Raw genomic sequence first — 23963 nt, 5'->3', positions numbered from 1 at the left:
AAACATAACACATATAGTTACAGTGCTGAAGAGAAAGAAAAAAGGAAAAGTAACTCAATCAATATACAAGCAGTTAATTTCACTCTGTTCTCTGCCTAACAGATTCTAAAGCAGAGAACAGAAGCAAGTGTTGCTGCCTTGACTCCCTAGCCTCATGCTGTAGTTGTCAGACTTTTATAGTTTCCTAAAGTCCCATCTCAGGTTCTGTTCTGCCTGCTTTACCTGTGTGTTTGACCTTGGTCTCGTCCCTGGAGTCTATGGGCTATTGCCTGCTCCCCCTTTTGGATTTTGTTTGGCTGTTTGGACTGCTTTCCCAGTTACGACCTCTTGCCTGCTTCACCATCCTGTAAGCCTTGTCCCTTTATGTGTTTCAATAAATTCTCTGTATGGAAGCTGCTCCGCCTTGTTGTTCTGCAGTTGGGTCCTTTTCCCCCCCGACACACACCATGACATTTAGTTAATGTTGGCCCGCTATTACAGTGGAACCTGGGAATTTCACACCTCGACTCTCCTGTCACTTGATATGTATTAAAAAATATATGAGAATTCCAGGTACGCGTTAAAGCAAATCTGATGCAACAAGATCAAGAAAATCATAAGAGGGTTTTGTTCTTTATTTACCCAGGGTCAGTGGTGGAAAAAGTACTCAAATGTTTTACTTAAGTAAAAGTATCAATACTGCAATGTAGAAATACTCTGTTACAAGTAAAAGTCCGGAATTAAACATTTACTTGAGTAAAAGTACAAAAGTATTGGTATCAAAATGTACTTAAAGTAGCCTACCAAAAGAAAAAGTACTAAAATGTTTGAAAATAGCAGATCTACAAGCTCACAACGCGTACTTAGTGTAAAAGCAAGTGTTAAAGTACTGAGCTCTATTCCAGTGGTTCTCAAAGTGGGCACCAGGTTCCAGAGGCCCCCCAGCAAAATTTGCTAATACACTTTATCCATATTTTTTGGCTTTATCCATATCCATACGTTGGCTATTGGAACAATAGCCAACATTTTTTAATACAAATCTTCTCTTCTGGGGGTCCCTGGCACAAAACATTTTCAGATGGGGGTCCGCAGCCGAATACAATTTGAGGGTCGGACATGGAAAAGTTTGAGAACCGCTGCTCTATTCATCCTCTTGTTTTGCTCTTCTTTCCCGTGGACGGTGGTACTTGGGGACCCTTCAGAGAAGCTGCACAGAGCTATAATTTTTTTTTGCGATTTCAAGATGATTTACGGGAGGCGGAAAAACAATCTTCCTTGTGAGTATTTGAATGTTCATGTTTTTTTAATCTTTGTGATGAATATCGTTGTTTTTTGCGACATGGCTCGGCATGCGGCATGAATAACTGCGGCCTCTTAATTATTTGGTGTTGGCATTCGTGATTCGGCGTATTGACACAATGGAACTTGCGATCGCGAGCAGATGTTTGCTTTCTTTCTGCAAAGGTTGCAAACCAAAAGGTTTGAGAACCACTTGTGTCAAAGGGGAGGGTACATGGTACGCACGCGCGCTCACAGCCTGTTTGGCTCATTACTAAGCCGATGATGGCAGGGTGTTCTACCCTCAAGTGTAAGTGTAAGTTGGGCACTCTGCTCCCCTCCCTCTGCTCTGTCCTCTCTGAGTTCACCCCACCACAGTTCTGTCTGCTGTGTGTGTGTGAGTGGTGAGGAGGCTGCAGCTGTAGGGTCCTCTGGGCTGACTGATCACATTCAATTAGTTGAGTCTTAACTCTCTGGCACTGGAGCATTACAGGGAGAGAGAGAGGAGACGGAGACACACTGTATCGTTGCCGTTGGGGGCAGAAACCGCTCATCTCCATATTCTAACCTTTTGTGGGGTTTTTTTTTTCGTAAATGAATGCCCTACTTCAGTGGTTCTCAACCAGTGGTCCGGGGTCCCCACGCAGTGGTTCCATGTGGTCCCCAGCTAAATGATGGAGAGTTGGTAACCAAATGGACCCTTATAGATCTTATAGAAAATGAAACCAAATGGACCCGTACGGGTCCATTTGGTTTCATTTTACGCTCTCAAGAGTTAAATTATTGTTAACACACACACACACACACACACACACACACACACACACACACACACACACATACACTTGCACATGATAATCTAACGTGGCCCTTCAGTAACCGGTTAGACTAATAAAGAAGTAAGCCCAGAGCTTAGCTTCACACAGAGTTGAACTGAGATGAACCTGTCCAGGATGACACTGCGCACATTTTTACTCCCATGGGACTCCTCCAGTATCCACTTAACTGTAAAACACAGTCCAGAAAATCACACAATTATACTCATTTCCCCTGCTTATTTCTTTCTCATTCACACGACACACGTTATATAATTTGACTTGCCAAAATGTGTGATTTTCAGGAGGCTTTCAGGAGGCCAAAAGAGGACGTAGTACCATTTTCCCGTTAGACAGCCGACCCCCCCCCCCCCTGTTCTTGTACATATCTTACCCCCCTTTTTTATTTTTTTTGTTGTACATAGTGTTTTTTTTCTGTTTTTCTGTAATGATATTCGAACTGTGGAGCCATTATATATGTCTATGAATTGAATACCAAGGCCCTCATCGGAAACAAGTCCGCAAGGACTTTTATGAACGGACCTGTTAGACAAAGTATTTTAAATGTAACTGTGCTGTTTTACATTTTTTGCCTAATAAAATATTCAATCAATCAATCAATTTAAACAGCAGAATAATAGGGGTGCGACCACTCACTCACAATATGATAGGCGATTTTGGCTTCACGATACGATTAAATATTATAACTGTACTTTTCCTCATACCCAGGGATGCACACACACACCCGAACTATGTCCATTGCTGTAAACTTTTACCAATTATCATAAACCTTTCTCGTGATCTTCAGCTGCTGCTGCGGTGAAATCTGAGTTCTTCAAAGGCTCGGTGCATGCGCTCAACTAAAGAGAGAAACTTTGATCACTGTCGTGGTGCAGATTCCAAGCAATCATAAATATATCAAAAGAACAACCGCACTCACAAAATAAGTCTTTTAAGGCATTTAATATGCTGCAGCAGTAGCAGTCAGCAACAAGGCGCTTTGACCTTTTGACCTTTGTCAGCATCCGTCAGCGCTGATGAAGGCCAAAAGTTTGAAGCATGTTTGTTGTTGCCGACTGTTGCTGCACATTAAATGCCTTGAAATACTCAGATTTTGTGAGTGTGGTTGTTCTTTTGATGTTTGTGGAATCTGAGTTAACACTGCAATGTGCTCTTATTATGAAAGTTACATGTGGCTAGCATTATCCAAGAGGATAATGCTGGAGGATATTAGTTTTCTTGACAATAGTGTGAGGCCGCAATAAAGACTTTTTAGACTTATGCAGTAAAATCCAGCTGCTCTAATCCATAACACAATACTCGCCTGGAGGCTTGAGTTGCTCCATCTGGCCTTGCTTGTACAGTCATGTTGATCTCGATACTATATTAATATGACATTTTTTTCTGAAATAATGGTGGCAAAATTATTGGTCTGGCAGCCGATCTGCCTTTGAACCTGGGGTACCTATTTTGGGCACGTCATTATAGTTTTTTAATAGGGGTTCAGTTAAGTTCAGTTTAAGGAGTAGTCAAGAAATGTGTTTACCTACCCGGTGGTGTCTTTGACTCGTGGAGAGTTTTAGTTTGTAAAACATTCCTTAACGCTGAATCCAGAATCCAAAAATTAGCTGTGTTCTGGACTTCATGGACACATTTTTATATAGTTTTGCTGTTGTTAAACAGGTCTCGGATTAATTCCATTCGTTACGTTTCTTCTTCATGTTTGGATGCTGGATTCACTGTTAAGGAATCTTTTACAAACTACAACTCTCCGCGAGTCAAAGACACCACCGGGTAAGGAAACGATAGAAATAAAGTAATTTCTTGGGTGAAATACACCTTTAATGTCCGTATTTTATATTTAATTGATACATAGGCAGACAATATTTGCCAGGGAGTTCTGACAAATCTGCAAGCTAAGTTTGATCATTTGTGTATTGGTCTGGCGATGCCATGCTAGTACATTATTACCTGTTTTTATTATAATGACTAAGATTAATGACTCACTACGATGACTAGCCTATCGTTGCTGTCAGGCAGAAAACCTTGTATCTCCATGTCAACTTTTCATGATTTATTTTGGTAAACGTATGCCGTACTTCGTCATACAACAATGTCAGTAGCGAAAATATCTACAAGCTCACAACACGTCCCACTGCATGCAAAACTGAAAAGTAACAGTTTTGCACATACAAGTTTTCCACCCGACAGAGACGCTATATAAAATGAGCACTCTATGAATGCATATAAGCCTATGTGTACATGTACATGCAATGGTGTAAAGTAACTAAGTACATCTACTTACAATGTTGAGGTATTTTTTACTTTATAGGAGTATTTCCAATTTCCTGTACTTTTACTTCTACTCCACTACATCTCAGAGACAAATAATATACTTTTACTCCACTATAATTGTTTGAAAACTTTAGTTGATTCTGATTCTGATTCTGATTCTAGTTACTAGTTACTTTGTAGATTTTGAATATTATTACAAAACATACATTAACCACTTCAGCCCTATATACATTTTGGCCATTTGAAAATAGCCGATGTACAAGCTCACAATGCGTTGCGATGCAATAAAGATGTTTATACATTTCTAGATTTGAAAACTTGAAATGGGAAATTCTGCACTATGAGTACTTTCTGTACTTTAAGTACATTTTTATACCATATACTTGTGTACTTTTACTCAAGTAAATTTTCAATTCCTGACTTTTACTCGTAACAGATGTACTGCTTGTACTGCAATGTATTTCTACATTGCAGTATTGATACTTTTACTTAAGAAAACATTTGAGTACTTTTCCCACCACTGTGTAGTGTACATGATTGCATGTGTGTGGTGTGGAACTGGAGGCAGTGAGTGGTGAGTGTACTGTGCTGTGTGTGATGCCTGGAGTAAGCGTTATGTATACATGTGTTGGCCTGTAATAACCAGTGATCAGGGCAGTGAAACAGAAGGCTCTCAATATTGATCACTTGCAAGGATCCCCTTTGGGACTGTGTGTGTGTGTGTGTGTGTGTGTGTGTGTGTGTGTGTGTGTGTGTGTGTGTGTGTGTGTGTGTGTGTGTGTGTGTGTGTGTGTGTGTGTGTGTGTGTGTGTGTGTGTGTGTGTGTGTGTGTGTGTGTGTGTGTGTGTGTGTGTGGTAAAAGTCCGGCCTCAGCTCTGTCTGAACGTGTGTGTGTGTGTGGGGTAAAAGTTAATTGGTAGAGAATGGACAACTGTTTGTGTGTGTGTGTGAGAGAGAGGGGGGGGGGGGGGGGGGGGGCGTGCATTGCAGCCAATGAAGTCAGGAGAACAGGAGACCTCTGGGACTTGTGAAATTAATAATGCTGCAGGTTTACACACACACACACACACACACACACACACACACACACACACACACACACACACACACACACACACACACACACACACACACACACACTGGTGGGCAGCAGCCAGTGATCTGGGTTCATCTAGCTGTTTAATTGGATGAATCTCTCTCTCTCTCTCTCTCTCTCTCTCTCTCTCTCTGTCTCTCTCTCTCTCTCTCTCTCTCTCTCTCTCTCTCTCTCTCTCTCTCTCTCTCTCTCTCTCTCTCTCTCTCTCTCTCTCGAAAAATGGAAAAGAAAGAAGCCTATCAAATTTGTGTTAAGGTGTCGTATGTACGCTCTCTGACAGGAATTAGAGCATCGAGGTGGACTGGGGTTTTTGACCCGCACTCTTCCCCGAAGGGATTGTGCATGGGGCTATTGCCACTAATAGACACCTAGCACACCTGGATCCAAGTATAGGGGTGGGCTGTCCTTTCTGTCCACAACCAGAAACACTTGAACATTTATTTGTTGGGTGTTCAAGGCTGGGGGGTGTCTTTGATTTGGTAAAGTTGTGGTTTTCAGGATTAGGTGTGATTTTTTCGTTTGAACAATTCATTTTTGGTCCAAAGTATTCTGCAGCAAAAAAGATTGTACATACACTGCTCAATTTTATGTCTGGAATGGCTAAACTTGCAATCTGGATCACAAGGAGAAATAAGATAAAGGGCGAAGGGTCTACAGATCCAGTGCAGGTTTTAACAGGGATGGTAGCTGCCCGACTTAGGGTTGAGCATGCTTACTATAAGTTAACAAATGATCTGGAAGGGTTCAATAACATCTGGGCTGTTGAGGGGGTGTTGTGCTTACCACAGGAAGAGGGAGAGCTGGTTCTTTGTTTCTAGTGGAAGGTTATAATTATTTATTGTCTCCGCCAGGCCGAAAGGCATGGCGAAAGAGTATGTTTTACCCCCTGTCCGTCCGTCCGTCTGTGGACAGCTAATCTCCCGCACCGTTGGCTTGATCGCAGCGAAACTGTGCACACACACTCCCTGGATGCCAATTCAGAACCTCTGCCCCAATTTTTTCACATGGGCCTGTTATAGCGCCACGAGGAGGCCGCTTTTTGCTAAACACATTTTTTCACAGTTCTCCTACACATTCTGTCCAAACATCACGCAAATCGGTACACAGTATCTCTATAGTCATTAAACGAAACGGGTCATTCAGATTTTTCATATTCCATCCTGATTGGCTAAAAATGGCTTCCAAAGTTTGCAGGACTGCTCCGTTTTGAACAAAATGCCTCAAATTATGAACACAGCATGTAATTTCCGTGAAACTTTGCACGCACATTCCCACTATGCCGAGGAAGAAATACCACTTGAGATTTTTCTAATCAGCCTCATGGTGGCGCTATAACAGCCCGATACGTGTTTTTACCTATAACTGCACCAATCTGCGTAAAACTTTGTATGCGCATTCCCTAGAGGTCAAGGAAAAACCTTTGCCCTGCATTTTTCACATTTTCCTTTTATAGCGACACCAGGAGGCAGACTTATGTAAAACATATTTCTTTACATTACTCCTTCCGATTTTATCCAAATTTCACGCAAATCGGTACACATGATCTCTATAGTCATGTGATCAAGGCGGATTTGTTTAATTTTTCATATTCCATCCCGATTGGCTAAAATTCACATCTAAAGTTTGCAGGAGTGGCCCGTTTTGAACAAAATGCCGCAAATCATGAACGCAGCGTCCGATTGTGGTCAGACTTTGCACGCACATTCACACTATGTTGAGGAACAAATGCTACCCTTGTAATATTTGCCTGTTATAGCTCCACCAGCAGGTCTAATTTAGCAAAACACATTTTTTTGAACAAAATGCTTCAAATCATGAATGCAGTGTCCGATTGCCGTGCAAGGCATAAGAAGAAATGGCACCCTTTTCACATTGGCCTATTATAGCGCCAACAGGAGGCCACAATAACCTACCTGACCTGGCGGAGACCTGTGCTCCGAGGAGCACTTTTTCTAGTTTTTGTTTTTGTGTAACTATGATTTTGAGATGAGCTGAATTGGTTAACTATTGTAATGCTATGAGCTGAACTGGAAAGGAGTGGTTTTAATAAAGAGCTTTTAAAAATCTCTCTCTCTCTCTCTCTCTCTCTCTCTCTGGTCTCTTGTGATGGTGTACAACAGCAGCACTCTGTAGGGTCAGGGTGAGAGACTGTCTATAGCAAGGGTACTTCAACGTTTTTCAGGCCAAGGACCCCTTAGCTGAGAGAGAGATGAAAATGGGACCCCCACTACACCGTCCGTAAAATGAAGCTGTTCTTGTTACTGTATTGTTCACAGTAGTAGCGGGGCAAGTACTAGTATTTCCAGAATGAAAGGAGGTGAAACACATGTATTGTGGCCTTTTCTGACCTTTCTGTAATGAGCACATAAAAAAGTAGTTTTGAAACCTTTATTTGGAAAATATAAACATAGTTGTTGTTTTTTACAGGTATAACAGAGTCAATCTTTAACGTTACTAGATTCACACTGAACAAATCAATAAAAAAACAATAACAATCATTGTATAGCACAGCATGTTGAATGTATGCATTTCAAATTAACTGACTCTGGTAAAAATGAGTAATAATCAATTAAAATCAACAAGGAAGCTGTCAATCTGGACTAGAACAGTCATAATAATGCATCAACTCAAATGTCTTATTTGAAAGGAAAAAAATGACTCATCAATAAACATCTTCTCTCTTAGGATGTGTATTTTGACCAAAGGATTCGCTGCAACTAAAGGCTTTTTCCCTCTGTGTGTGTCCTCATGTGTGTTTTTAGATCAGCCGTGGAATTGAACCTCTTGTCCGGGTTCTCTTAAACCATGTAGTTCTAATGGCCCGTGCAAGGTAGTGAAGACTGCAGGAAAATGTGCTCTCAATACGAGTGAATTAAGTTTTAGCAGGACTATACACTTTATCTTATTACCTTAGTAAACATTTTCATAAACACTTTTCAATCGCTAGTTTAAAGTTTTTTTCTTTTTTTTTTACATCATCATGATATGCGTTTCGTAAATTATGGTCCCATTGATTTGATAAAATTAATGATTAAGTAGTTTCTAGCGCTTCTACTGGTTCTACAGAGTGAAGAACCTCGATGTGGTTGCCGCCAATAGCAGTCGTTTCCGGTTCCATTTCAGGGCCGGAAGTTCAAAGATGGCAGATTTCAATTTGCCTTCAAAATGGTCTGTAGAAACCAACCGGGCTGGCTTTGTCCATATATTTTTACAGTATTTGTTTTAGATACCAATTTGACTTAAGCCGTTGCCGCTCGTCGTGCAAGTAGGCTATAGGGCTTTTCCCCTGTATGAGCATGGACTAAGATGGTCATAATAATGTCACCTCAAGTGCCTTCTTTGAAAAAGTACTCATCCATCCATAAATATTTTTTTCCTATGTATGTGTCCTCATGTGTCTTTTTAGATGACTACTTTGACTAAAGATTTTGCAACAAACTGTACACGCAAAGGGCTTTTCTCCTGTGTGTGTTCTCATGTGTGTTTTTAGATCACCCATTTGACTACATCCTTTACCACAAACTGTGCAAGTAAAGGGCTTTTCCCCTGTATGTGTTCTCATGTGTGTTTTTAGATCAGCCATTTGACTACATCCTGTACCACAAACTGTGCAAGTAAAGGGCTCTTCCCCTGTATCCTCATGAGTCCTCATATGTGTTTTTAGAATGCTCCTTTTACTAAAGCCTTTGACACAAACTTCACAAGTAAATGGCTTTTCCCCTGTGTGTGTTCTCATATGGGCTTTTAGATTTCCCATGTCAGCCCAGCCTTTGTCACACACTGTACAAGTATAGGGCTTTTCCCCTGTATGAGTCCTCATGTGTAATGTTAGATGTGCCTTCGTACTACAGCCTTTTCCACAAACTGTGCAAATAAAGGGCCTTTCCCCTGTATGAGTCCTCATGTGTATTGTCAGACTACCCATTTCACTAAAGCCTTTGTCACAAACTTTACAAGTATAGGGCTTTTCTCCGGTATGAATCCTTGTGTGCACCGTCAAACGTGTCTTTTGATTAAACATTTTGCCACAATCTGCGCAACTAAATATTTTCTTCCCTGTGTGACTCCTCATGGGGGGACTTTGTTTTGGTGATTTGAGGTCATGGCATAGCTTGTTGCTCAAAGACAATATTTGTCCTTCCACATGTTGTGTCTTGCGTGTGTTTAAATCTGAATGATCTTCCCTGGTCTCCCAGTCATCACTGTCTTCGGTGTCAGATTCAGAACAGTGTGGAGAGAGGTGCTGGTCATCACCGGTTGGTTTTGATGTTCCACAGTCCTCTACATACACTTGTGTTTTCATGTGTTCAGTTGAGGTGCTGGCTACAGGCTCTGTCTCCAGGTTGTCATCATCATCTGCACTTTTCACTGCTAGTAATGTCTCTTTTGACCCATCAGCCTCCTTTTGTCCTTGAAGTAGCTTCTCCTGTACCTCTTTAATCTGTGGAGCCTCTGGTTCCTCCTGCACCAGACTGAGGCTCCTCTCCTGTTGTTCCTCTTTAATCTGTGCAGACTCTGGTTCCTCCTGGACCAGACTGGAGCTCGTCTTCTGCTGCTCAGGAGAAATCTCCTCTTTACACACAGGGAGGAGCAGGACGTCTAGGTAAAAGATACAATACAATTATGGATAAGCAATTCAATGTTTGAGTGTTAACTACACTTTATCATGCAGTGGTTCCACAAGTGTCTTTGTAATGGCCAAGAGAAAATTGCAACGTTGCAGTGTTTAATCAGTTCTGTAGTTTGTTTTGATTCCAGTGAGAAATGACAAACTTTTTAACTGTTTATTACATCAAAACAGCTTAATGTCTTATCCATAAACATGTCCTGGTTTCCCAAATTGCATTTGATCTTTGCAACCATTTCAACAACTTAAACACTCCAGTTTTAGTGAAACTGACGAGAGTTACAGGCTCACAATGCAACTCGTTGTGAACTTGTAGATCGGCCATTTTTAGCTAATGTTCCTTCAGATTAGGGACGCTGGAGTTGCCTACTATTTTGTCCCCTCATGGCCACCATAGCTGTCTGCATTTGGTCTCTTCTACACTCACTCAACGGCAGGCTATGAACGGCAGAGTGGGGTTCACGTCCTCTCAGGCTATGAAATCTAAACAACTAGGCGATCGCACCATGCATAAAGAGGGAAATGTGCGTCGCATGTCAACATGTTTATTTGATTGATGAATGGCGCGAACTATACCGTTTACCCCTCCACCGTCTGACGACGTTGTTAGCTGTCTGATTTAAACTCTGTAGGAAACATACAACTGATAGGATTCTAATGAAAACGGCTAATTCTGGAGTGCCTCTGTGTGGCTGTAGAGTGCAATGAATAATATTCTAATTTAATAATTTAACAATTGTATCAGACCGCTGACAACGTCAAACTCCTTTCAACACTGTCTTTTAGATATATAGCAAATTTCATTGATACTAATCAATTAATTTGTAACTTGTAAATCCCAAGGCTAAGCCTTAGTTTGTTTATTTGAAGAGGGTTTCTTTATAATTGATTTCATCTGGGATATATGTTTTAAAATTCATTTATTTCATAAATTTCATATATATTTAAAGTTATTATTTTAAGGTATATGTCTTAATGTGTCACTTAATGCATGTACCTCATGAATAAAAATGCTTTATTTAATTTCATATATTAAAAAGAGGATAAGAGAAAATATAGTTTTTTAAAAAATACATGATTTTTGTCTGGAAAATAAATGTGCTAAAAAAATCGTGAAAAATCGTATCGTGAACCTCGAATCGTATCGTGAGTTGAGTGAATCGTTACATGCCTAATAATCAGTACTTATTCAGCAAAATAAACACTTAATCAGTATATTCAGCATCCTTACTACCCCCCTCTAATCTTTGTTTAAGGCCAGACTAAAAGTAGGCCACTACAACAATAAAGCTATTAGCTATTGCCAATTCAACCTCACAAAATTACAACTCAAAACAGCACGCTGAATTATTTTATTTGTTTTCAGTTTACTTTATTGAGTGTTTTTTTAAAACAACTGTTTAAAAAAAGGTCTAACAATTCAAAACAGATTTTTGACAGTGTAGTGGTTTTACCAACCTGCTCTGTGTAATTTGATGGTTGGTTTTAAAATCAAATCCAGTAGTCTGCGTTGGCGGTCAGTTTCTTGCTTGATGTGGAAAGCTCGTACCTCGTACTCTTTTAGAATTCCTCCAACGATCCCAAATATCTCTTCAGCAGCTGCAGATAGCCTCTGGTTGATCAAGGACTTCATTGTTTGTAGTAAAGCCATAACTCCAAACTTTCTTCAAAGTAGACTGAAAAAAAAAACTAGACAGATGTTGGTTAAATGACTTAGAGCCAGAACATCTAGTAAAATTAAGCACACAAGTAGAACCAAACCAAAAAATCTGACGGCTTCAGGAAAGAGAAGTTCAGCTCTTAACAACTAGCAGAGATTGAAGTGGCACCAAGCAGAACAAACTCTTGTTAAATAACAGAGGGCCCTGATGGCCCAATCAGAGTGAGGGGGTGGGGCACACCAACAATAGAACAAAACTGGCCAATTACTGCTCCCATCATTGCAAATATAGAGAAGGGGGGGGGGGGTCTCCTCAATGACAATGTTCTTAAATCATTAAACCCCATGAGCTGCCCTATAGTATTCTATTGGAATGAATCAAGTTTACTTGTAAGCACATTTCAACAACAAGGCGATGCAATGTGCTTTATACAAAACATTAAACTAAGGAAACATTATAAAAGGACATTTGAAAACACTTAATAGAAAACACATATTCAGGATACAGAGTCAAATACACAATAATACATAATAAAAGAGCAAAAAACATCAAATGAAATGAAGAAATAAAGAATACAAATATATATCAACGAGACTACCAAAAACAGAAATAGTTGTAGCTGTTATTTAAAATAGCAGAGAAGATGCAGACCTGCAGTTTTCAGGGAGTCTGTGGCACATTAAACTGACTGCTGATTCTCCTTGCTACGTTTTTATTCTAGGGTCACAATGCAAACCTTTCCCATATGACCATAGAGGTCTGGATGCTTCATGATATCACACAAGATCAGATGCCCTAGACTAGACCATGCTTTATAGACCAGTCGAATTTTAAAATGGACCTTTTGACATACAGAGAGTATTAAGCCAGTGTTAAAATTTAGCCCTTCAAGACCTGGAACGCATCTGTGTCACTTTTTGATTTGAGCTAAAAAGCCTTATTTTACACTTTGGCTATTCAAAAATAAAATATCTACAAGCTCAGTTACAAGCTCGTCTTGTAGATCTGCTATTTTTGAAAAATCGTGAAAATGTGTGCAAATCTTTGAATATACATTTTTTTAAAGCGAACATTTTTAACTCAAATCTTTGCTGCTGGGGGGTCCCTGGAACAAAATATTTTGAGATGGGGGTCCACGGCCAAATGCATATAATTTTGGGGGTCCTTGACATGAAAACAGTTTGAAAACACTAATTATAGCAAAACAAGTATTTAAAAAAAAACTGTTTAAAATATATAAATTCAAAGATTTTCAGAAATTTTCGCGATTTTTCTAAAAAAAAACAGCAGATCTACAAGCTCAGGGCTTGTAGATCTGCTATTTTTGAATAGCCCCAAAAAATCATAAAATGACAGACGGATGCGATCCTAGTCTTAATGTTAAGAACTGATATGCTCATGCACTTGAGTAGCAGCGTTCTGAATCAGCTGCAGTTATCTGATAGATTTTTAAAGATTTGTTTTGGGGATTTTTACCCAACCTTTATTGACAGGACAGTAGGCTGGGGAGAGAGATTGGGACTCGAACTGGACCGCTATGCCAGCAGTCCAGGCCATCTCATAGATTTGTAGGGATATCTGTAATTACACCATTACAGTAGTCACGCCTACTGAAGATTAATAAATGGTTTTATAAAATAATAAAACGCTTTTTAGATCCCTGTTTAGCATAAGTCATTTAATCTGACATTGATGGTACTAATGTGGCAGCCTGATCGCCAGAGAATTAGTATACATTGCACGGATTTGTGCACGTCATTCCGTGCATAGTCGCCTAGAAACCCCCAAATTCCGTGCATATGTACGGGGAGTCCCACGGTGGGCGTAACCAGTCGCAACCCGGAAAAAACAGGAAATAGAGCAGTCCCCACAACAAAATTTACGATTCTGTGCCTATCGGTACGTAACTCAAACGCCGCTGAGTAGGCTCAAGGGAATGTCGCAATGTTCAGGACGGCAACTCGCTCGCTTTAGCTCGCTCGGTGGTCCTTCACACGGCGACAATTCCCTGTCACAATGGGGGAGATGCGAGGCGGCTATGCACGGAATTTGTGGTTTTCCAGTAGTCTATGCACGGATTTTGAGAAACGTTGAAAAACGTTAATTGAGAACGTTTCCTCTGGCGATCGGGTTGAATGTGGATGGTTAAGGTTCTGAGTCCATGCACTACATCAAGGGTTGAAACTGAGCACTGACTTTTAATCCGTCGTCCTTGCCTCCAAAACAATTACTTCCGTTTTGTGGTATAATCCAATTGTTGATTTGTTTGATACATTTTCTCAGTGTTTCTATTGTACCATTAGTTGTCTGGTGACACGGCCAAGTAGATTTGTTTGTCGACAAAAAGGAACATACATAAAGGAAAATAACACCCACTGACCTGATATGAACAATTAAAAAATGGCAAGATTTAAACAATACTGGAAGATAAAAGATGACACTTTTTAGCTTGTTCTTTGTTTAACTAAGGTGTAATGTTGATATACGTGTGCAGTGAAATACATGATCAGCAGACTGGGGCATTGTAATGCTAATATGCAATGTGCCACTCCTATCGTTTGATTCATGGGTTTCACACATTCAAATCAGTCGGCTTGAGAGTGAATAGAAAGCAGACAGCGTGAATTGTTGTTTTTTGTAATTTGCTAATTTATTTGAATTATTACAGGACTGACTCAATCCATCAACCAATTTGTCAATCTGAAAGACATGTTTGCACACTTCTGAGTTACCAAATCTGTTCAGCTTGACACCCAAATGTGTTGTCTTGCCAGGAAATAAACTCATAACAATCTTATGTAACCAAATGGACAAAATAGAAGTTACTAAATACATAAAAACACTACTGACTGACTACACCAGATGGAGTTGGAATTGCACCAACAACCATTTAAGGCTTTAACTTTAAAAAGGGAGGTTTGTTTTACAGAGCTTTAAAACTGGGTTGGGGAGCTGAGTGAAGACACCATGATTTACAGAAGTTGACATTGTATTCACTTTAAATTAAAACATCAAGTAACAATTTAGGCCACATTGATACTAGTTAATATTAGTTATGGTTTTCCTCAAAAGTTACATTTTTTTCCCATTTTTGACTCAACAAACAAATACATTAATACACAGCACACAAAGCAAACAGCACTACAAAGAGGGGTTACTGAAATCTCAAGATATGGCATATAAAAGGAGGAAGGACCAACATTTTAATAAATCACAGCTAAATTCCAGTTTTATTTTGAAATCCGTCTAGTTTTTAGGAAGTATTTTATTCTGAGGCTGGATTGAAGCAACACTTTGGCTAAACAATGTGTTTCTACTACGAGTATAATGTGGACCAAATGTGCCTGATTTTCACCCTCTGGTGCATAAATAAGTTGCTGAGACTGCAAGTGCACAACTATTAATAGCTTTTCCCCTGTATGAACGTGGACTAAGATGGTCATTATAATGTCACCTCAAATGCCTTTTTTGAAAAAGTACTCATCCATTAACATTTTTTTCTTATGTATGTGTCCTCATGTGTTTTTTTAGATGACCACTTTGACTAAAGATTTTGCAACAAACTGTACACACAAAGGGCTTTTCCCCCGTATGAGTCCTCATGTGTGTTTTTAGAACACTCCTTTGAGTAAAGCCTTTGCCACAAACTTTACAAGTAAATGGCTTTTCCCCTGTGTGTGTTCTCATATGTACTTTTAGATTTCCCTTGTCAGACCAGCCTTTGTCACACACTGTACAAGTATAGGGCTTTTCCCCTGTATGAGTCCTCATGTGTGTTTTTAGATCACCCTTTTGGCTACAACCTTTATCACAAATTGTGCATTTAAAGGGCTTTTCCCCTGTGTGTGTTCTCATGTGTGTTTTTAGATCACCCAGTTGACTACATCCTTTACCACAAAATGTACACGCAAAGGGCTTTTCCCCTGTGTGTGTTCTCATGTGTGTTTTTAGATCACCCATTTGACTACATCCTTTACCACAAAATGTACACGCAAAGGGCTTTTCCCCTGTGTGTGTTCTCATGTGTGTTTTTAGATCACCCATTTGACTACATCCTTTACCACAAAATGTACACGCAAAGGGCTTTTCTCCTGTATGTATTACCATGTGTGTTGCTAGGTCACCCTTTTGGCTACAACCTTTTCCACAAACTTTACAAGTATGGGGCTTTTCTCCGGTATGAATCCTTGTGTGCACCTTCAAACGTTGCTTTTGATTAAACATTTTGCCACAATCTGCACAACTAAATATTTTCTTCCCTGTGTGACTTCTCAAGGGGGGACTTTGTTTTGGTGATTTGAGGTCATGGCATAGCTTGTTGCTCAAAGACAATATTTGTCCTTCCACATTTTGTGTCTTGCGTGTGTTTAAATCGGAATGATCTTCCCTGGTCTCCCAGTCATCACTGTCTTCAGTGTCAGATTCAGAACAGTGTGGAGAGAGGTGCTGGTCATCACCGGTTGGTTTTGATGTTCCACAGTCCTCTACATACACTTGTGTTTTCATGTGTTCAGTTGAGGTGCTGGCTACAGGCTCTGTCTCCGGGTTGTCATCATCATCTGCACTTTTCACTGGTAGTAATGTCTCTTTTGACCCATCAGCCTCCTTTTGTCCTTGAAGTAGCTTCTCCTGTACCTCTTTAATCTGTGGAGCCTCTGGTTCCTCCTGCACCAGACAGAGGCTCCTCTCCTGCTGTTCCTCTTTAATCTGTGGAGACTTTGGTTCATCCTGGACCAGACTGGGGCTCCCCTGTTGTTCCTCTTTAATATGTGGAGACTCTGGTTCCTCCTGGACCAGACTGGGGCTCGTCTTCTGCTGCTCAGGAGAAATCTCCTCTATACACACAGGGAGGAGCAGGACGTCTAGGTAAAAGATACAATACAATTATGGAAAAACAATGAAATGTTTGAGTGTTAACTACACTTAATCATGCAGTGGTTCCACAAGTGTCTTTGTAATGGTCAAGAGAAAATTGCAGCGTTGCAGTGTTTAAGCAGTTCTGTAGTTTGTTTTGATTCCAGTGCTATTAACTATTGCCAATTCAACATCACAAAAGTATGACTCAAAACAACATGCTGATTTTGTTTTAATTTTCTTCTTGTTTACTTTATTGAGTGTTTTTTAAAACAACTGTTTAAAAAAAAGGTCTAACAATTTAAAACAGATTTTTGACAGTGTAGTGGTTTTACCAACCTGCTCTGTGTAATTTGATGATTGGTTTTAAAACCATATCCAGTAGTCTGCGTTGGCGGTCAGTTTCTTGCTTGATGTGGAAAGCTTCATCCTCGTACTCTTTTAGAATTCCTCCAACGATCCCAAATATCTCTTCAGCAGCTGCAGATAGCCTCTGGTTGATCAAGGTCTTCATTGTTTGTAGTAAAGCCATAACTCCAAACTTTCTTCAAAGTAGACTGAAAACAAAAATAGACAGATGTCGGTTAACTGACTTAGAGCCAGGACATCTAGTAAAATTAAGCACACAAGTAGAACCAAAACAAAATATCTGACTGCTTCAGCTAGTGCAGGAAAGAGAAGTTCAGCTCTTAACAACTAGCAAAGATTGAAGTGGCACCAATAGTCCATGAGCCAGACAAGATTTCATTATTAGGCATTTAGTCCATGAGCCAGAGCTCCAAAATGTAGCCAGATATTGAATATTCCCTCGTTAAAAACCTTTGACTTCAACATCTTAACAAAATGAAATAAGAATGTTGACTCTGGTTTTGTCCAATGTTCCAATGTTGATTCTGGAAAGTTATACAAATTCGGGCATATTTTCCTAATGCCTAATTTGCATATTTAAATATACAATTTCAGAAAACTTGTAATACGATACATCATTGTGTTCATGCAAGTAATTAACTGGGGAAGTTTCATTATGATAACTATTTTTTTTAATTTTGTAATTTTTTCACCTGTCATGTACATATGGGGAACATAACAAAATGTGTGATAAATATGAAAAAGCTGCTCCTGTGGAAAGGTTATCATACATTTATTTACTTATATTGACCCTACAAACAATTTAATATAGGTAAGGTTTTGCCCACTCTTTCGATAATCATTGCTCAATTTTGGGGCTCTTGTTAACACATTGACTGCCAAGCCCGTAGTCCTACGGGCCGTTAAATCCAACCGTTAAGTGCCAAGCCCGTAGTCCTACGGGCCAAGGTCTTTTTAATGGTTTACATTAGATTAACCCCTCAGGCACTTTGTTGGTTAATCTCTTACATGAAAATTACGTAGAACTAAAAAAAAAAAAAATCTGAACATGTGATCACACAAAACATCATCTAAAGCAGTGATCAGGCTCCCAAACCTAAAGTTTAATCCCAGCGATCTCTCTCTCTCTCTCTCTGCGCTGCAGTAATCAACAAAGCCGCATGGCAGGTTCGTTGTGGAAGCGTGTGCACATCACATTCCACGCTGGTAATGTGCACGCGCATCCATGCACTCTGACTGCCTGTAATCACTGGATATCAGCAGCTGGCTCTATGGGGGAAGGGAGGGTGTGCACGTCAATTGCTCGCACTCGTAATGTAATAAAATAAAAACATCTGAACATGTGATCACACAAAACATCATCTAAAGCAGTGATCAGGCTCCCAAACCTAAAGTTGAATCCCAGCGATCTCTCTCTCTCTCTGCCTCAGCTGGCTGCAGTAATCAACAAAGCAGCATGGCCAGGTTCGTTGGGGAAGCGTGTGCACATCACATTCCACGCTGGTAATGTGCACGCGCATCCATGCACCCTGACTGCCTGTGAATGGAGGGTGTGCACGTCAATGCTCGCACTCGTAACGTGCACCCGCAGCAGCCTTTCCCACACACAGGGACAGATCATAACACAAACACACAGCATGTTACCCCTTTGATAAACTGACTGATCGTGCCGCCAATATTGTTGTTTTGTAAATAAAAAATAAAAACTCTTCTGGATCCAGGTCATTGTGACCTCAGATCAAAGCCACTGTGGAAAAATAACAGGTGTCCTGAGATCGGAAACCTACAAAAAGGGCACGCGCGGAGCCCTCTTTCTGTGCATTTTCAAAAAGTTTAGTAAGAGCCGATCGTCATTGAGAGAGAGAGAGAGAGATATAGATAGATAGATTGATAGTTTGATAGTAGTAGTAGTAGTAGTAGCAGTAGCAGTAGCAGTAGTAGTAGTAGTAGCAGTAGCAGTAGTAGTAGTAGTAGCAGTAGCAGTAGTAGTAGTAGTAGCAGTAGCAGTATAGTAGTAGTATTAGTAGTAGCAGTAGCAGTAGTAGTATCAGTAGCAGTATAGTAGTAGTATTAGTAGCAGTAGTTGAGAGTTGTGATCGAGTGAACGAGAGATACGAGTGTGAGATACGTAAGTTAGATTGAACGAGAGATACGAGTGTGAGATACGGTGAGTGAACGAGTGAATTGTACGTGAGTTTGTGTGGGAGAGTTATATTGAGTGAAAGAGTGAATTGTTTGTACGTGAGTTTGTGTGTGTGAGTTGATATTTTGAGTGTAGTAAGTGTGAGTGATATATATATAAATCCTACTGAGTTTTATATATATATATATATATATATTATAGATAGAGAGGGCGTGGAGGTAAGATATAGAGTGCAGTAATAGGAGTATTTATAGGAGAGGTGATCGGCGTTATAGGGAGAGAATAGGAGAAAATAGGTGGTAATAGAGAGGAGATAAAGTTTATATTAGATATAGTGTACTGTGAGAGAGTAGCTATGGTAGGGAAAAAGCGCAAGAACACCCCCGGACCTGGTCAGCAGTCCATGGAGAGGTTCTTGGTTGGGGCTGGTGCAGCAGCCTCCCAAGCTCCGGTGGTTTATCCTCCTCCTGTGGACCTCCAACCAGGGCCGAGTGTCGGCACCCAGGACCGCGAGGACCTGCCCCCCGGCCGTAGGAGCGATCCGAGCAGCAGCATGGTCCTTCGTCCCCGTCCTCCTGCGAGCCCTGACCGGGCCGGGGCCGGTGGCAGTGTTACGGGGAGCGAGTTGGGGTCAGGGGTGGAGGGATCCAACACCGACGCCGACAGTGACAGTAGTGGTGCCTCTGAGGGCTCGGCTTGGGAACCGGCGGCTCTCAGTCGGGGCAACAGTCCTTTTTCCAGTGGTAAGCATACTTTTTTTATATCGTTTTATGTGTTACAAGTTGATTTGATCGAGTTGTATTCGTTACTAGTTCATCTGACCGTGCGTTTAGTTGATTCAATGCAGAAAAGTAAACTATCGTCGTTGCCAGGTTTGCTATATACCATGGTTCACATGACGCTAGTATCTGTTTCAGGGCTAGGTCTGCTAAGCCACACTGGACTTGTTTTTCTGTAAATCTGCTTGGAAATGATGGTAATTGTGGTTGTGATTTTGTAGATGGACTATTTTCACCTTGTTTTAGATATGTTTGAAGTGCCCATGTGGCCTATACTCGGCTATTCGCTTCTTGTGGGCTCGTTTTCATAGACCTGGTTGCTTATTACTTTCCCACGATCTGGCAACATAGACGACAGGCTGTGGCCCGATTTTCGTTACTGTATGTGGCTGCGGTTCTCAACCTGTGGTTCGTTGGCCACAACGGAGCGAGCCTCGCACAACGCCAACTGAATAAAATGAACAGATCTACACGCTTTTTGAGCTTGTAGATCTGTTCATTTTATTCAGTTTTCTTGTAGGGGGAAAATGCCAGCTGCATGCCCCCTCCCTCTGTCTGCACATTATGGCTGTCATAATATAAAAGACATCAAAGCATCCGTTCAGGTCAGGCCACATAATAACAACAACAAAAATCCTGTAGGTCAAAGGGGTTTTGTTTTTGTTATGTTGTTTTTCTGACCTGAACTGAAGCCTTTGATGTCGATCAGGCATGTCTATTTGATCTCATATGTGCCTTTTGTCAGTCGCTCTGTCTGGATAATGTTTGCTAAATGCATAATATTCACCAAAGTATTTGAAATTGTATTGTAGATGCTGAGGAGGAGGTACTGGTGGGTGCTCTGGAACTGGTGTCTGCCATGGATGCAGATGATGATGATGATGATGATGACGGTAGTAGGGGTGAGTGAATTGTCAATTATAGCACATGAATGAAAAAATGCTAAAACCAGGGTAATGGTAAATGTATTCTCTCATATTTATTTATTCAGTGTATATATGCATGTGGTCTGTGGATGATAAATGCTTTGCTAAAGATGGACATAATATCTAAAAAAAAGTATATGTTATGTTACACAGGGTCGCATGCTAGTGGTGAGGAGGAGGTGGAGGAGGGAGCAGTTGGTGGAGCGGTTGGTGGAGCTGGTCGTGGAGGTAAGAATTATTATCGTGTGTGTGTGTGTGTGTGTGTGTGTGTGTGTGTGTGTGTGTGTGTGTGTGTGTGTGTGTGTGTGTGTGTGTGTGTGTGTGTGTGTGTGTGTGTGTGTGTGTGTGTCAAAGAAAAAAGTATTTTATGGTAATGATCTATTTCTATAATTCACAGGTGGTGCCAAGGGCAAGAAGGACAAGGGTCCTCCTCCTGTGTGGCATTCCACAGGATGGTGTCCTCGGGACATCCCCTTCACAGCTGGGACTCCGGGTCCTCAAAACGCCGCTGCTGCTCTGCAGTCTGATGAGCCCGTGGACTTCTTTGAGCTGCTGCTGTCGGATGAGTTGTTGGAGGAAATCCGCACTCAAACCAACCTCTATGCCGAACAGAAGCCGGACAGTGACAAGAAGTATGGCAGAGCAAAGAAGTGGAAAGCGGTGGATCTAGACGAGCTCAAGCGCTTCCTGGGGCTCTTTCTTCTGACAGGAATCAGCCAAAAGCCTGAGATCGCCATGTACTGGTCCACTGATGAGTACGTCGAGGCCGCCGTCTTCCGGAAAGTGATGCCGAGGAACAGGTTCCAGGCCATTTTGAGCAACCTCCACTTCGTGGACAACAGCATCCCCCGCCCTGTACCAGAAAAGCCCGAAGACGTAGACAAACTCTGGAGAGTCCGCCCAATACTGCAGTCCTTGCTGGCCAATTTCCAGGAGATGTACCTGCCGAGCGTGGACATCAGTCTTGATGAGGGAATGCTGTTGTGGCGGGGACGCCTGGAGTTCAAGGTCTATGCCCCACAGAAGCCGGTCAAGTACGGCATCAGGTCGTACATTTTGTGTGATTCAGCAACAGGCTACCTCCACAACATGCTGCCATACTGTAAAAAGAAGCAGACACTACCTGTCATCATAACAACACTCTTAGGCAGTTTAGCTGGATGTGGATATAGGCTCTATATGGACAACCTGTACAATTCAGTGGATACGGCCATTATGCTCCTGAACAAGAAGACATACGTCTGCGGGACCCTGCGTAAGAAGCGAGGACAGCCACCAGCCATCGCAGATGTTACCCCTTCAAAGCTGCCACTGGGGTCCACCATCTCTCGCCACTCCAGGGACGTGATGGTACTGGCATGGCGAGCCAAGAAAACAAAAATCGTCACGATGATCTCCACCTTGCACCCTCATGACATGCTGCCCGTGTCCAGGAAGGAGAAAAAACACAGCAAGAAGGTGGTCGAAGAGAAGCCTGTGTGTGTTATTGAGTATAACAAACACATGAACGGGGTCGACAAGCTAGACCAGAACCTCAGCTATTACATGTGTACCAGGAAAACGAGGAAGTGGACAAAAAAGTTCTTCTTTTATATGCTCCAGATTACCCAGTTCAACGCCTATGTGATCTACAAGGCCAGGCACCCAGCTGGCAAAATTCAGAACTTCTACTCGTTCATCTTGGCAGTAGTGAAGTCCTGGACCACCCGCGGGAACATTGGGGGAGTGGCCCGTCCTCAGCAGGGTAGGAATGAGGCCCCGCCTGCTGAGGAGGGGTCCGAGGAAGAGGATGAAGACGGAGAGGAGGGGTCCGAGGAAGAGCAGGAAGACGGCGCCGCCCGTCCTCAGCAGGGTAGGAATGAGGCCCCGCCTGCTGAGGAGGGGTCCGAGGAAGAGGATGAAGACGGAGAGGAGGGGTCCGAGGAAGAGCAGGAAGACGGCGCCGCCCGTCCTCAGGAGGGTAGGAGTGAGGCCCCGCCTCCTGGGGATCGCCCCGGAGCTGCCCGTCGTCAGGAGGGTAGGAGTGAGGCCCCGCCTCCTGGGGATCGCCCCAGAGCTGCCCGTCGTCAGGAGGGTAGGAGTGAGGCCCCGCCTCCTGGGGATCGCCCCAGAGCTGCCCGTCGTCAGGAGGGTAGGAGTGAGGCCCCGCCTCCTGGGGATGCCCCACGTGTTAGACACCCATTGCCACCAAACGTTGACCCCGAGTCCAGGCTGAATGACAGACTAGATCACGAACTGATCAATTTCCCCAAAGCAAGTTCTGCTAAGAAGTACCCACAAAGGTGTTGTAGGGTTTGTTCCCGATCGAAGCTACCGTCAAAGAAGAAGGACGGGAAAAACATCCGGAGTGAGACAAGCTTTGAGTGCAAGTCCTGTCGTGTGCCCTTGCACCACCAATGTACACATCGGTACCACACTGTAAAAGACTACTAGAGTGGCCTCGAGAGCCGGGTGAAGGGTAGACGCACGTTGATCCGCTCAGGGTGCTGCAAAAAAAAGAACTTTATTTTTGTTTATTTATTTGCGCTGATTGCACTCAATTTATTGATTTGAATGATTAGTATTTATTATTATTTGATGTAGTTACATTTACTTTGAAAGCACTTTGTGAAGCAGCTGCTACTATGTTGTTCAACCTACCAACCTCAACCTGCCTATTCATACTGCTTCATGCCAGGCAGATATTTTACTTTTATTTATTTATTTTGCTCTAATAGCACCAATTTGTTGTTGTACTCCCTAGAGAAAAAAAAAAGGCAAGCTTGTAGATCTGCAATGAATGTAGTATTGAGATTTTGAATTGTGTGGGCAAAAAGTTTGGAAAATGACGCTCTCGATGAATATATTGATGTTGCACATCACCTTTGAATTATTATTATTTATTATTTGAAAAAAAAAATGAAAAAAAAAAAAATATTGTGAAAAATGTTGTTTGAATTGAGCACTTTGGAGCGAAACAGAGCAATAGATGTACAATCAAAAGCATTTATTTTTTATTTTTTTTATAAACAAGTATTGTTTACATGACTGATGTCAATGAAGGCCCTAAATAAATTTGAAACACTTTTGAAATCAAGTTATGCCTCTAAATGTGTGTCATTTACTAAAACGCTCATATCTCAGCTTCTGAAGAAAAAGGCC

The 23963-nt window shown here is 41.6% G+C and overlaps 3 protein-coding genes across 3 annotated transcripts in view; 1 reads left to right on the top strand and 2 right to left on the bottom strand.

Moving 5' to 3' along the window:
* The window catches only part of LOC311051540 (uncharacterized protein), a gene marked incomplete at both ends in the record, with an annotated part of 81956 nt that extends 70233 nt beyond the window's left edge, over positions 1-11723 (bottom strand). Inside the window, 2 exons of the mRNA XM_084066117.1 lie at positions 9608-10062; positions 11549-11723. Of these exons, the coding sequence (XP_083922243.1) occupies positions 9608-10062; positions 11549-11723 (630 nt within the window). The remainder of the gene's footprint in view (positions 1-9607; positions 10063-11548) is intronic.
* Positions 11724-15101: 3378 nt separating this feature from the next.
* LOC311051539 (uncharacterized protein) lies at positions 15102-17119 on the bottom strand (the record flags this gene model as incomplete). Its single annotated transcript, XM_084066116.1, has 3 exons — positions 15102-15758; positions 15981-16613; positions 16945-17119. 3 exons carry the CDS (start codon positions 17117-17119, stop codon positions 15253-15255), a joined length of 1314 nt encoding a protein of 437 aa, XP_083922242.1. The 3' UTR covers positions 15102-15252.
* A 2353-nt stretch (positions 17120-19472) lies between these two features.
* Positions 19473-23255, top strand: LOC311051538 (uncharacterized protein; the record flags this gene model as incomplete). The annotated part of the gene is made up of 4 exons (XM_084066115.1): positions 19473-19860; positions 20709-20798; positions 20976-21050; positions 21220-23255. 4 exons carry the CDS (start codon positions 19473-19475, stop codon positions 23253-23255), a joined length of 2589 nt encoding a protein of 862 aa, XP_083922241.1.
* Between the last annotated feature and the right edge of the window lie 708 nt (positions 23256-23963).

Source organism: Gymnoscopelus microlampas (genome assembly GCF_963454915.1).
Source record: "Gymnoscopelus microlampas genome assembly, chromosome: 9".
In the NCBI taxonomy this organism is placed as follows: Eukaryota; Metazoa; Chordata; class Actinopteri; order Myctophiformes; family Myctophidae; genus Gymnoscopelus; species Gymnoscopelus microlampas.
This window is presented reverse-complemented; position numbering and strand designations above follow the sequence as displayed.